Source organism: Sylvia atricapilla, chromosome 3 (genome assembly GCF_009819655.1).
Source record: "Sylvia atricapilla isolate bSylAtr1 chromosome 3, bSylAtr1.pri, whole genome shotgun sequence".
NCBI classification, from domain to species: domain Eukaryota; kingdom Metazoa; phylum Chordata; class Aves; order Passeriformes; family Sylviidae; genus Sylvia; species Sylvia atricapilla.
In genome coordinates this window covers 68,900,131-68,913,086 of record NC_089142.1, presented here as the reverse complement: position 1 = coordinate 68,913,086, position 12,956 = coordinate 68,900,131, and the positions used below count along the sequence as shown (strand labels likewise).

At 36.5% G+C, this 12,956-nt stretch overlaps 1 protein-coding gene across 3 annotated transcripts in view; it reads left to right on the top strand.

Annotated features, from left to right (window-relative positions):
• Window positions 1-12,956, top strand: part of RYR2 (ryanodine receptor 2) — a 378,658-nt gene that overhangs the window by 140,630 nt on the left and 225,072 nt on the right. For all 3 annotated transcript variants that reach the window (XM_066315680.1, XM_066315679.1, XM_066315678.1), the window contains exons 5-6: window positions 10,881-10,955; window positions 11,700-11,778. In XM_066315680.1, the coding sequence (XP_066171777.1) occupies window positions 10,881-10,955; window positions 11,700-11,778 (154 nt within the window). The remainder of the gene's footprint in view (window positions 1-10,880; window positions 10,956-11,699; window positions 11,779-12,956) is intronic.

The window sequence follows — 12,956 nt, the reverse complement described above, 5'->3', positions numbered from 1 at the left end:
AGAAGAGAACCAGAAGGTTTTACAGGGCTGTTGTTTAATGTACTTGTAATATGGAAAAAAAATGGGGTCATGTAATTTTCAGAATAAAATTTCATATATGAATCACAGCTGGAAGAGACAGAGGTTTTTTGATAGATCTAATGTCCTTGATAAAATGGCAGCATGTTGGCCAGTGGAAGTCTGTATTGACAAATATAGGAAAGGATTAATTTGAATTAATCATGTACATAATTCATGTAGTAATAGATTTACACACTGTTAGAAAGCTCAGCAAAGATTCCTGGTTAGTTTCTGGAGCCACCCAGGAAAAGCAGCAAAATTTCGGAGAGATGACTTCAAAGCTATCCTGATAACAACCAAATAGACCTGAAAGAAGAGAAGGAGAGAAGTCTTTGAACATTTTAAGATGATTAGATTATAGGTTCCTTTTTTTTTTCTTTTAGCTAGAACATCTTGTACATCTTTGAGAACAGATACTTCTCTTTAAAAAAGCTCGTATGAAATGAAAGCAGCCAGCCTTGCTTGGAAGCTCTTCAGTTAGAATATCTTTTCATTTGGGATAGAGACAAACTTCAGTCCTCAGTTTCAACCTTTGTGATATCAAAACATGATGAGGTCAAAAGAGGAAAGGTGGCCATAAATCTCTGACCAAGAAAAGCCAATCACTGCATGCAACATATCACTCTCCTTTTATTCTTGAGGAACCTTCATGAAAATTAACCTAAAATTTCCCATAATCTTCTAGCACCAGCCATGTTGTGGTACTTGATTTTTTAAAGCCAGTGCATGAAGTCTTACTAATATGTAAATTTTGCATTTGCATACTGTATGTTACTGTAATAGTACTGTACTCTTCAGCACTGCACTTTGAGTGCAGGATTTAACAACTCACACTGCATTTGTTAGAAACTCATCAGAATGAGTTGTTTAAGATGATCAGGCATGGCTACTGTTTTACCTGTACTGTGTTTAATCTTTAAACAATAGGTATTTCATGTGCTATATTATTTCAAGTGAAGAAAAATCTGAGAAAACTATTACAACAACAACAAAAGGATAAAGCCTTGTTCAGAGTAACTGTTTTGCTTTCTAGCACGAGCTATAATTACTTTAATTGCAATGATAAATGTTCCTTTTAAATGTGGTTTCTAGTGAGTGTATTCCACTCACTTTTTCAGGGGAAACAAATCCCATTTTTATGCACCTGAAAGCAAATGTTCACTTCATATTTTCTCTTTTTTTCCCCCTTCTCATGGATCTACAGAAATTTATGATGAAGGTAAGGAAGGTAAACGTTTGATATTATACTTCATGTGGACTCCTACAATTTAATTTCATTAATTCTATTTATTAATTTTTAACATCAGCATCAAACTCACCTTCTTGAACATAAAATATACTGAATTTAAAAAGAAACTGAATTTAGAAACCACAGTGACTCTACTTTGTTTTGGGGTTATGATCATGGAGGATCAAAGGCAGGCTGTGGAGAAAGGACTTTTGTCTGGGTTCTCTAATTTTCACTTCATACTAATCCTTTCAGTAAGAGTGTAGCATTATGTGGTAAATACAAAATCTTGAGACAATAAATGAAGAACAGAAGTTGCAGTAGAACATTTTGGAAAGCAGGCACAACACACCTTCTGCCACGAGGAGGCTATTCTGATGGTTTGGTGTATCACCTGTGGGGTGGTTGGGCAGCCTTTGGGATGAGGCTGTCACTGGTATTTGCTGGAGCTCTGTTTCTTGGGGCTGCTTTGTGTCTTTTCTTTTTTCTTTTTGTCTCATTAAGACTATGACAAAGCACTTGGTAAACCTCCAAGCATTTTGAATAACTGACATTAAACAATTAGCTGCAGTTTTCTTCAAAATGTGTTGCTTATCCATTTTCTACTTTAATTATCAGTTTATTCCCAATTCAGTTTCTAAACTGATTTCTTTGCTGATTTTCATCCCCTAAGAGTTTACTTTTCTGTGATATGGTCTTGCTTTACTGTCACTCTCCAAAAGTAAGCAATTCTCAGCTAGATAAGCAGTTCTATTTTAAGGGCTGGGTTTAGTGATGTCAGAGGAGTTTTCTTAGCATGATTTCTCTGCTGATCCATCTTTTCTTCCCACTTGGCTGTCTGTCTTATTCTTTATCTGTGAGTTTCTTTCTCAAATGACAAGGATGATTCACATTCCTTGTACCATACAACAACAGAAAAAGCTTAGTCACGATCCTTAACCTGTGAAAAATGCCTCCCTCCTCCACTTATTTAGCACTAAAATAACCAGGAAGATTTTTATTATTTCTTCTATGTCCTATGCAGATAAGGAGGATAAGAATGGGGGAAGAGAAATCCTCACTAGGCTGAAGGAGAAATTGATAAATTTTATCTTCCTGGGCAATTTCTTTTCCAAAACACTTGGAGTGCTTAAAAGTAGGTATTTCTAATGGAAGTATTGCCTCAGCCATAAATATAAATGCTTGTTTTGCATATATCTGGAAACAGACAATCAATATTATTTACTTTTGATTAATTTTTTACTGCTGTGTCTGTTTTTCATTGTTGTGAAGTTTCCCATTGCTAGGAATGTGATCACATAAATGTAGTGTCAGAAATATTAATGATGAAGTATATTTGAAGTTTTGTAGTGTTTCTAATTCTGCCTTCCAACAGGTCAATATTAGCAAAATTGGGATAATTTAGCATGATGCTGGAACAAATATTTATCATCATGACTAATAATTCCAATCTTTTTAATGTAGATAGTAAAATATTGCTATGTTCCAACTGAATAAGATGTGCTTATGGATTTTTTTAGCCAGCTGATTTATTCAAATTCAGATTTTTATGTGATATTTATATAGAGCATAATTACACGTTGTGATGCAGCTTTTAATTCAAGCCATCTTTAGGAAACATGTAGTTTAGCTGAAGTCTTTTTTTTTTTTTTTTTTTTTTTGGCCTGGCACAGAATAGGAGTTAACTGCTGAGCAAGTTAATAACAGAAGTTTGTTTTATTACTTTTTTTAACCTTTTTTTCTTACTTTTTTTTTTTTTTTTTTTTTTTTTTTTTTTTTTTTTTTTTTGTCACAATGGCCATCATCATCTGGAAGTAGGTACCAGAAGTCATCAAACATACTGATCTCCATGGCTGCATTTTTGCAGCGTTTGCTGTTTGGTAGTGAATTTCACAGGAAGTCAGTAGTGATTTAAAAGCAAAGTATAAAGACATGAATATGTATAGCATATATAATGTTTTGAGGGATTCATGTTCCTGTTTGTTCTAATGTAATATGGTGTGTAGGCTACAGTGAGACAAAGGAAGGGGTTTTAGACTGAATTCACCCTTTGGTATTTCTCTTATGTGATAGGAGCAGAGTGAGGGAATATGAGCTCAATGCCTCATGTCAGTGAATTGATTTACTTTGCGTCTTTAAAATTTAAGCAATTAAATACTAATTGTTTGGTGCCAACCACTGGAGATATCAACCCAAGAGGACAGTAATTGCAGAAGGGCTAGCGTTTTTGTTTTCTTCAATGGAGGAGTTCAAGGGTTCTGGGGCTGGATGCTGTAACTTTGGAAAGGAAATTCTGTTTGTTTTGTATCAAGATTTTAAAGTAAATATATACTTGCATGAGCAAGAAGAAGATGTAAAACCTCTTGGCTTATTCTCTGTAACTTTGTAGTATTTACTGCTTGCAGCATTTTCAAGTTTTCTGATGTTGCTGAAGATTTAATTTCCCAGTGTTAGTATTCCTAACATCAGTTGTTTAGTTTTTCCTGACTTATCTTGTATCGCAAGCCTTCCAGCTCTGTTCCAGGGTTACTTCACAAGTTCTGCAGTGATTCAGCCTGTTTCCACCACTGCTTGAGTTTTCTGGACTCTGCTTGGCATTCATTTAACAAAACTGAAATGCCAGACTTAGAGCCATGGATATCCTAAGCCCTCTGTGTAACCACAAGCACAATGCTCAGATTTTAGGTGGGGTGAGTTACTGCCCAAAAGGGCCTTTTTCCTATCCACTGGCTATTTAGTTGCCTTAAGATACATTAATCTGAGTGTTTTGTCATCAAGTGTATTAGGTCTGGCTGAGATGGAGTTTGTTTTCCCCACAGCAGCCTTCACAGTGCTGTGCTTTGCATTGGTGTTGACAACACACTAGTGTTTTTGCTATTGCTGAGCAGCACTGGCACAGCATCAGCACTGTCTCTCCATCATTCCACCTCTCATCTGTGGGCTGATGTGGGAAAGATCTTAGGATAGGACACGCCTAGGACACTAGACCCAAGTTTACCAAAGCAATGTTCCATACCACATGATGTCAGCTCATCCATAAAAGCTACGAAAAGAAAAAAGTGGAGGTATTGTTTATTTACAGCATTTGCCTTTGGGAGGAACCATGATGTGTGCTGAAGCCCTGCTTCTGGGGAAGTGGCCAGGCATTTCCTGATGATGCAGAGTAGCAAATAAAATATTTTGGTTTTCTCCTTTACTTGTGTGCATGTGTGACCTCTGACTTCTGCTTTAGTAAACTTCCTTAGCTCTCCTTGTTTTCCATCTTACTTTCTCTCTCCCATCCAGCTGAGATGAGGTAGTGATAGAGAAGCTTGGGGGGGCACTTGGCATCTAGCCAAAGTCAACCCACCATATCAAGAGATTTTTTTTTTTTCCAGCTTTTCATGTAATTACTCATAGTGGTATTAAGAGAACAAGCCTTCCTGTATTTTCTGGCTTGCTATTGCCTGGTATCAGAGAGAAGCTCTCATTACTCACCTGAAATTGTGTTCAGTGTGAAAAAGTTTAGATGTTTAGATAGTATATACTTGTGGGGCACCAGAGGTCTCTTTAAACACTTACCTGTAGTGGCCTCCTGTTCTCAGCAGCTTGTAGGACTGCATCATTGCTGATTTTAGAGAAATACTGGCCTCCCTCAACATTGGTCTACAACAGTTTAAGGAATTGCACATTAATTAAATCAATAGGTGAGTAGATATTACATTGCTATGGAAATATTTGAGAATCATCTCCTCTACAGAAATGGTTGTAGTATTGTGCAAATATTTATGTATAAAATCATGGTGAGATGGTTTTGACCATGGGACATCCTCCCCCTCCTATTCTGCCCAAGTCCGTTTATTCTTTTCCTGATTTCTTTCACTTCATGACTAATTCTGCCATCATGGGGTTTTCCTTCTCCTAAATAAGAATTCAAAATTTTCAAGATTTGCATTTATTCCATATCCTTTCAATAATTTTCATTTTGTCTTGCTTAAATAGAAAGCTTTAATTTGCTTAAATGGAGGAAGATGTAAAGATTTTATATCAACAAAGCACATTTCTCCTGCATTCTTTTTTTTTTTTTTTTTTTTTTTGTAACTAGTTCAGAACAAGTATTCATATTAGCCTGCTGGTTTAAAAGCTTTCCTCAGCATATGGATAAAGGCATTGATGCCAGTGGCCTTGCATCTCTGATCTTGAAACAGGTTGTTTCAGACTGGGAACACCAGGGCCTAAATATACTTTTACTCAGAATAAATGTAGTTGATGTTTTTTCTTAATGCCAGTACTTGTGATCAGACCCAGGTTTTCTATTTGATTTCTTTCCAATGGATCAAACCCAGAATTTCAGAATGTAATGAATTCTCTTAAATGAAAAAAATGAGAGCTGCAATGTGGGTCCCCAGGAAGGGACTTGGAGAAGATTTCATTACTGGAGGAACGTTTCCTTTTTTATGTAAATATAATTCACAACATTTCCATCACTGGTGGGTGCAATAGCCTGCTTGATTTATTTCTGTAGTGGTGGTAGATTTATATTTAAAAGGGTTCAAAACAGGTAATTGTAGGCTATTCTGTATTTAATGCTATACTTCTACTTAGGCATTTAGTCAAAGTGTCTAGATTTAGAAATAGAAGTATTTTTAATTTGTAGTTTTCTAACAGTATAAACTCCTGAGCTTCATGAAACTTGGAACATCCTTATGATGGAGAACATGATGCCTTTTGTATTCATTTTTGCAAGTATGGAAGTATCACTGTTGAATGTTTAACAGGCTGTTGTCTCCAGCATCTGATTTAAATTCAAGATAGCCATTTTCAATGTGTTCCATTTTAATGAAGTGTGAGTATTCAGTGTTTTAAAGGATTTTACTCCAATGTGCATATGAAACAACCACTGATAGTCATATTTGAAACTTCTAATGGTGTCTTACAGTAAAGTAAAAGTCTTACTTTTCGCCTTAAAAAACACTTGTGAAAAAAAATGAGGAGCATGTTGCTTCATTTATTGTACAGCCACTTTACCATATTCAGTGCAATGGAAGCAGTTGTGTGATATTTTTTTAGAAACCCATTAAAAGCAATATTGATTGGTCATAAGTTCCATCTGGACTGTTAGGGCTGGATGTGGAGCACAGGGGAAATGCAAGCTGAGAAGCTGATTGTGATTAGGTCATGCTATACTATAACTCTAAGTTATATGGACTGCATTTTTGAAGGATTTACTGATGTTGTTTATTGTTTAATTTGATTTTTTAAATTTTTTTTTTGAAGTCTATCAAAGCTATTTTTCCTTGCATTTTAGTTTTTGTACTGTCATTTTCCCTATAGCACATGCCAGCAATTCCATTCTACTAATATGGACCTCTCATGGAGTAAAGCATGAAAAGCCATTACATTCTTCTTAAAAACTCACTATGTTATTTTGTATGAATGTGAATCAGTTCCTGTGTGACACATTCAGTATTTTCAAATTGCTTTTGTGGGTGACTACACTCGTTTGAATGACCATGTGCAAAATACATTTGCTGTCAGGCTTCCTTAAGCATTAAATTTCTGGATAATGACATTACAGAAGCTTTTTCTTTCAATGCAAAGAATTGAAATAACTGTCTTGTTTAAATACCTCTAAATGCTTTCAGATGCTTCTCTCTTGTGCCTCCCTGAAGCTCAGACCTTTTTCTCTTTTCTTACGCATTTGAAGATTGTATAGAGTTGTGAAGAAAAGTCAGCAAAACAATCAGCATTTTCTTGCAGCGGAGTTCTTTATTGGTCTAAGGGATATTTTTGTCAAGTAGAAATAAAGCTGTCAGTATAAAAGGATGGAAGGGTAATGGCTGACTCAAAATCATGGATGCCACAAGGTTATTCACCAGCCTCTAAAAGGTCTCATTATGAGGTTCCCAGAAGCACAAATGGTTTTAAAACATGTATTCATGTGACCATGAATAATTTCCTGCACCCTCTCGTGTGTTTCCAGGAGTGCAGCAGCGCGGCCATAGGCACAGCAGTTTAGGTGCTGTTGTTTGTGCCTTTTGGTCTGATTGATTATCTGTCTGTGCCTGTGACAGTCGTGCATGTGCAAAGTAGTACTGATACAGAGGGATGGTTGAATCAGGTATTACATATCTTACTCCATATCGGGTTGGTATTTATGGTAAAATGCGTAATTTTTTGTTCTATCTTTGCACATTTTACTCCACAGCTTTTAGGTTGTAGTTTTTGAGTGCTTTTTGGCATTTTAATCCTCTTTCTATTATGAAAATGTGGAAAATATATTCCCCAATTTTAGCTTATTTTTCTTGATTTTGGTTTATGATAACTCCTTACATCAAATTAAACAGCTCAGATATTAATAATCTATTGTCATTGCCTAGTGTTCCAGTGTACTGAACTTGAAAGCTGTTTATATTTTTTTAAATGCTAATTTTTTCTGCTCTAATTCTTGTTGTTCTATTCTAAATTGCCTTTTCTTTAGAAATGACTGTTGGGTAATGAGATGACTCCAATTTAATCTTGTATTCCAGCTGCAGAAATATTGGATTAGAGATGGGCAGTTTACATGAAGTTTTCACAAAGAATGTGAATTTGTCAGTCCCATATGCTTTCAATCTCAAATTATCTTTAGTGTTTGCCAGTTCTGAAGGCTTTTAAGTATTTTTCTATACCCCACATTATTGGGAAATAAAATGTGATGAGTTTTGTGTTGATATAATTGATACTCCTGAATAGCATAGCTGTAGAACTTCAATGGATAAGTTATTCTCTGAAAACAAATGTATTTTTGTTCTGTCTGGTTTTATTCGAGGAATGTATTGTTCAACTTGGAAATTACTCTGAAAATTGGAAATTAGAAAAATAAAGAAAATAAGACTCATGATAAATAATGTGGTTGTTAGCAACTGCCTTGCATTATAATGCCATTCATACATTTGTGCAAAAATCTGTGGGCATTATGGATTGAATTAGTCAGCATTGTGGCTTCCAAGTAGTCTTACTTCCAGAGTCTTCTGAAATGTTATTATTGCAATATGACAAGAAATTTGGTAAAACTTCAGTGTCAGATCTCATCTTGGATGTGGCATCTTTGCCCCAGAAGTCCAGTTGTTAAATTTTGATGATTTTTTTTTTTTTTTAATATGGAAAATTTACAGTTTTCTGCTGGAAATGGATAATTTTAAAAATCCAGGATTATTTCAGTAGACAATCATGGTTTAACAGCTACTTGCTATGTAGTTTCTGACATTAAGGTAAATGCTGAGTATGTAGTTATGTAATGAGCCATTAAAATAGGAAATGAACTTACAGGTATGTACGTGTCCTGGAAGACAAGCTCCAAAGTGGAAGGCAGTTTAATTGAGCTAGCCTTGTTTTCTATCCTTTTCTTATTTTTCTATTTAATCTTTTCATTTTGTCTCCAAAAGAACAGTTTGATTATGATTGCCTCTCAGAAACCTTTAAGTAGAAAATGCTTAAAATATTTTTTGCTTTGAAGAAACAAGCAGAGACTTGCTTGCATTCTTCTAATGGACAAAGTAATACTGAGTAAAAAGAATTGCTTTAATCTTCTTGGAAAAAAATTATCTAAAAACCCACTCCTCCATTTTTCACAAAAGTGATTGAATTTTGTTAGAACCAACCTTTCTCCTGTTCAGCTACAAGTCAGAATTAAAAAAAAATAGGTGCTAGACAGACAAATCAATAAGGCTAAAATAAGGGCAAGCTGATATTGCTGTGATTTTGTTGGTTATGCTGTTTTCAGCTTTTGTGCCACAGGCAATCAAGTCTTTATGTTAGATACTGAATTTACGGATGATAAAATAGAATACTTTTGATACAATTACTGGTGAAATATTGAAATTTTGTTTGACTTACTGACTTAGTTGGGTATCTATGTCTCTTGTTGGTAAACTTTACATCTGAAATACTGGTAGGACAATATGTTCACAGCAGTATTTTTCTCTCTTCCCCAGTGTGATGAGTAGCAGATATTCAGTATTCATCTTTGGCACAGTGGGTGTGACATTATCAAATGCCTTTTTCTTTCCTTGTGCCTTTGGAAAAAGTGGTGCTAATGGTAGTTCAAGTTCGTATCTTACTGTCAAGACTGTGCCTGTGACAAACTTCATGACTTTGACTAGTTCTTAGTAAAAATTCATGTCACTCAGTCTTCCAAAGAGATTTTTCAATGTGCCTCCCTGCATTTTGACTGCTGTGCAGTTTGTTGACATGAAAATATACCTTGTGTCCATCAAGCTGCTCTTTTCTCAATAAAAATAAAAAACAGAAACTCTTGGCAGTTTCTTAAAAATGCTGAAATTATTAATTTTGAAGTGCTTGGTGTTTCACCACCTGTCCCTCTTGTTATTTTCCTTGACTAAGTAATTCAAAGTTCAATGAACACTAAGGCATAAAATATAAAGAAGGACAACAAACAAACATGGAAGGGAAATAATTGTGTGTTGCCATTATAGCCATTCAGTTAAATTGATCTTCACAACTGAAATGCTGCCAGAGATGTAACGTAGTACGGTTTTTAAAATTTATTTTTTAATGAATCTGATGTTCCAGTCAAACAGAAGGTCAATATTCTATGGTAAAAGAAAGGATATAAATACCATATATAAGAAATTTATTTCCTTAAAATTAAATATCAGATTCATATGTGAAAGAATGATGCTGCTTATGGAGTTGTCATATTTATAGACTCATGAAATATTTACTCACCACCACTTCTTGGAGAGTGTGCTGTGCATAATGTTACATGAGTTGTTCTGTCAGAGAAATATGACAACTCCATAAGCATAAACTGTGAACTTATGCTCTTGACAGTGTCTTGTCAGACAGTCTGCTCCTGTCCAGTGCTAGTTATCTGCATTTCAGCATAAGGAATACATAAATCTTCACAAGAAGTTGAAGGTTGGTTTATGCCTTAATAAGATTTATTTATTCTTTCATGAGTAGTTAAACTGATTATTGATAAATAGAAACTGTAGTGAAAATATTGGGGGGAAATAGTTGTAGATCCTTGGAACAGAAGTGAATATTATCACTTTAATTTTCTTTTGCTCAAGATTTATGCTGTGTTTCTCAAGAGGAACAATTACTTGGGGATGATTTCTGGGTTTTCAGAACCCCCAAATAATGTTGAGTTAGTTTGGATGCCTTTGAACATTTACGTGTCCTAGCAGATAAAGAATTCTGTCTGACAGAATTAAAACCACGTGGGACAAAGCAATTTGCAGGTTGATGGTCTTCAATGTGGTTGAAGACCACCTTACTCTCTGGTATAATGAGGAGAATATTCAAAAATCTCCCTCTGCATCCCATCTGTCTAGAAAAGGATATAATTTTTAGGGAAAATGAGTGTATATGAAGACACTTAACAATGGGTAAGTTTGTAGAGAGTAGCATGACACCCATCAAAGCTGCTCTTGGAGGCTACCTGCTTTCAACACAAGGAAGAAGGATTCGAGATTCTAGAACATATTTTTTCCCAAGTAATTGATGGCTCAAAGTACACAGTGTTCTCTCTTCCTTCTTTCTTTCTTTCTCAAAAGGCTCCATTTTATTAAAAGATGCCAGTATATAATTTCTCTTTGCCTTTCAGTCTGCACAAGGTGGAGGACATCGAACCCTGCTCTACGGGCACGCAATCTTGCTGCGCCATTCCTACAGTGGCATGGTATGTAACCATGTTACATGGGATGGGAGCAGCAGTGATTTCTGTTTTGCATGAAAGTTATGTTTGAAAGTGCCTGGAATATTGCCATTTGCTGATATCTGGAGATTTACTCACATCAGAAGCATTTTACTGTGGTTTTAGAAACCTTTGTGAAGGGCTGGTGCTTGGAAATACAAAACCAAGCTGGTTGTATCTGGGTAAGTGCCAAAACTAAGTCTGGCTCCCCTAGTGCTGAATCCCCTGTTTGTCAGTCTGAGTTGGTGAATTTTCATTTCCTTCCCCTTGGATTTTCCATACTGCATAAGCTGTGACTGAATCTACAGCTGGCACCTTGCTGTCAACCTGAGCATATGTTAGAAACTGAGTTGAAAAGGAGATTCCTTCTTTCATGTTGGACAGAAGTCTTAGTTGGAAATTCCCTGATGAGTGATACAGGTTCCAAACTCCTTACCTAAAGGTGAGACTTCATGGAGCTGGAATCTGATGCAACTAACTCCTTTATTTCCAGTCTTAGTATTCCTGTCTCAGTGAAAAATAGCCAGGGTAGACTGAGAGGTTATTTTAGAACAAAGATTTTTGACAAGACTCCTTGAGGGCATTTCAGCCTATCAAGCATACATGTTCTTGGTAATAACTAATGGAGGTAATCTAAGAATATTTAATCCTGTGTTAGTAGGTAGATGGCTTTTTATATATTAGTAGAAGTGAGCAGAACAAGTAATGTATGCTTTTTTCTTTTGGCAGTACCTGTGCTGTCTCTCTACATCTCGATCGTCAATGGATAAGCTGGCATTTGATGTAGGGTTGCAAGAGGACACAACAGGTAACCACTAGTTTAAAAGGCTATATTATGAAGAATACTGTCAGTCTGAAAATAAAATCTAAAAAATGCATTGTTGGATTAAGTTAGCTTGGTTTATAAAGCTTTGCTTTAGATAGGAATAGTAAGAGTAATAGCTGAACAACTGAACAGTTCAAAAATCTGAGTTCTTTTCTGAATAACATGGTTTTACTTTAAGGAGCCTATCTGAAAACAAGATTTATCATGGGAACAGAATTTGTGACTTTAATACTTACACATATTCTGGGGGATTAGAGGCACTAACAGTAAATGGTATGGAAATGGAATGGAAATGCTTATTTTCATTAGTTATGTATGCCAGCTGGTGGATGGGGTCCGCCGCTTGGGACCCAGAGAGCCACAGCCACCCCAAAGGATGTCTCGCTAGAAACAGCTCCTTGGGGGGTCAGGGCGCTCCTCAGCTGGCAGAGGGGCTTCTCAGCATCAGGCAGAGCAGTGATTTTTCAGCTCAGTGATTTCAGCTTTCAGTGATTTCAGCTCAGTGCTCTCAGCTCCTGCCCTTGTGAGTTAGCCCCTCTTTTAGCCGGCCGTGGTGAGAGAGAGAGAGGTCTCGTATGGAATTTCCGCAGGTGGTACTTTATTGAAAGGGTACCAGCGAAAGGGATCCAGGGACGAGGAACCTCTGCCGACCAGAGGAAACCCAGGGGGTTTTATGGGACACCAGGGTGGGAGGAAAAGGGTACAGAACCAATCAATTGTAACAGATTTACATAAAATCCCGAGGGGGCTTGTGGGTCTCCAGACAGGTCGCTGTGGCTAGGATGTTTGCCTTTTTGTCCTAGGGGCTCAGGGTGAAGTTGCGAAATTCTTCCTTGACTCCTCAGCTTGGCTCCCTCCAGGGCAGAGCAGCCGGGGCTCCGCCCACCTCCACAGTTATGGATTGCGCTTAGTTATGGATTGCTCTATTTCTTTGTCCAAATTCTCAGCAGAGTATTCTTCAATGTCTTTTCCAGAATCTGTAATGAAGGTGGCAGGGAATTTCTTTAACAAAAGCAGGCTGGAGCAGGTTGCCTAGAGAACACAGAGAGCCATCATCTTATTCAAGTCTGGAATCACTGTTCCAGAGGTCTTAGTCTTTTGCTTATGTGTATTATTTAGAGCTGAGTTTCTGACAAGGTGGTGCATACTAGTTATGGAAA